The 1,807-nt window shown below is 62.6% G+C and overlaps 1 protein-coding gene across 1 annotated transcript; it reads right to left on the reverse strand.

Annotated features, from left to right (window-relative positions):
- Window positions 1–384: 384 nt before the first annotated feature.
- Window positions 385–1,551, reverse strand: RAX2 (retina and anterior neural fold homeobox 2; the record flags this gene model as incomplete). Its single annotated transcript, XM_082622589.1, has 2 exons — window positions 385–723; window positions 1,336–1,551. 2 exons carry the CDS (start codon window positions 1,549–1,551, stop codon window positions 385–387), a joined length of 555 nt encoding a protein of 184 aa, XP_082478715.1.
- Between the last annotated feature and the right edge of the window lie 256 nt (window positions 1,552–1,807).

Below are 1,807 nucleotides of genomic sequence, written 5' to 3' on the forward strand. Positions count from 1 at the left end.
CAGTGAAAGGGGGTGGGTTGGACGTGAGCTGCTACTGCTGTTACTTGTTATTTCTTAGAGAGAGGGCGGCAGGCAGAGGGATTTAGACTCATCAACTCAGAATTCACATCCCAGTTGCTCCTGATTGCAGTCTAAGAACCTCAGAATCCAGCCCACCCACGCCCACTTGACAGATGGGGAGACTGAGGTCCCACGAGGGCACAGACTCCCTTGAGACCAGGAGAGGGACCCATCCCCCTGGCCAGGGATCCTCTGGCCACCTCCTTCTTGAAACCAGGTGCCAGTTACCCTGCAAGACAAGGTAAGGAGGTGGTGGTGGGGTGGGGGACCCGGCGTGGGTGGCCACAGACAGGATGAGGAGGGAGGGCTGGGCAGGCACCAGGTTCAGGCCGATGGCCAGGCCCTGTCCAGAGCCTGCACATGCTCCTTGGCCAGCAGCCGCAAGGATGCCTCCTCCAGGGTGAAACCGTCCGTGAAGGCTGGACCAAAGGCGTGGGGCCCGAAGGACCCCTGCAGCCCCGGACCTGGGCCCAGGAGGCGTGGGAGTCCCGGCACGGCTGGGGGCCCAGGGCCCAGCCAGGGCTCCAGGGGCAGTGGCATGGCGGGAGGGCGGGCAAAGGGCAGTGCTGGGGCCTCCGGGAGCCTCGGGGCTGCCACGGCCCCGGAGCCTGACTCCAGACGCTCCTGGCGGCGCCACTTAGCCCGGCGGTTCTGGAACCACACCTGGAAGCAGCAAGAGAGGTGCTCCTGGGTCAGGGCTGGTGGGGTGAAGTGAGGCCACTCTTTCCTGCTCTGGGCCTCCCAGCCTCTCGGGGTTCTGCCTGCTGTCTAGCCTGACCCCCATCTGTTGCAGTGCCAACATATGGTGTTACCTCCCCCAAGGAGAGGGCTGTTTTGAGAGCAGGATCTCTACCTCTTGGCCCCCATCAAATCAGCCCCAAAGTCCTCTGAATCCAGGTTCTCCTTGCCTTTCCCTTTGCCCAGGGCCCTTCAGGCTCCCTGTCCTCCCTCCTGGTCTCTCTTGGCCCTTGGCATGAAGTTCCAGCCACTGAGCTCAGCATTTGAGGCCCTTCCCAAGCTCCTTCTCTGCCTCTGCTTCCGCCTGCCTCAGCACCCAGCTCTGTGGAAATGCCTCCTATTTCACCCCTCCACACCTTCACACACATTGCTCTGGAGGGCTAGGAAAATGCCCTTTCTCCTTTCTAGATGGCAAATTCCTATTCAAACATCAAGGCCCCAGTCCCACGTCCCCTCCTCCGGGAAGCCTTCACATGCACTGGGAGGGTTCATACCTGGCACCGGCTCCCTCCTTGGGTTGTTAGGGTGTCCCCTCACCTGCACGCGCACCTCGGGCAGGTGCACCTTGGCGGCCAGCTCCTCGCGGCTGTAAATGTCCGGGTAGTGGGAGGTCTCGAACGCCCGCTCCAGCTGGTGCAGCTGGTACGTGGTGAAGGTCGTGCGGTTCCTCCGGTGCTTCTTCTTGGGGGCCTCCTCGCCAGGCCCTGGCCGCCCACCCTCAGCTGCTGGCCCCTCGCCTGGGCTCAGGAACATGGCTCCTCCTCGCCCTCACCTGGCTGGGCGGCAGCAGGACAGACGGCGGTGAGACACAGGAGGGACTGAGGCTGGGGAGGGCGGGGGAGCCCCCGGCCCCTGCTGAGTCTGGGGTAAGATATGGAGCGGCTTCTCCCTCCACTGGGTCCTGCATTTCTTTTGCCTCCCCAGCCTCTCTGTCCATATCGGATCACCTGACTCTGTCTCCACTTCTTTCTCTCTAATCATTTTTCTCTGTGTCTCTGTCCGCCCCCCC

This window comes from Mesoplodon mirus, assembly GCF_964341445.2.
Source record: "Mesoplodon mirus genome assembly, chromosome: 5".
Lineage (NCBI taxonomy): Eukaryota > Metazoa > Chordata > Mammalia > Artiodactyla > Ziphiidae > Mesoplodon > Mesoplodon mirus.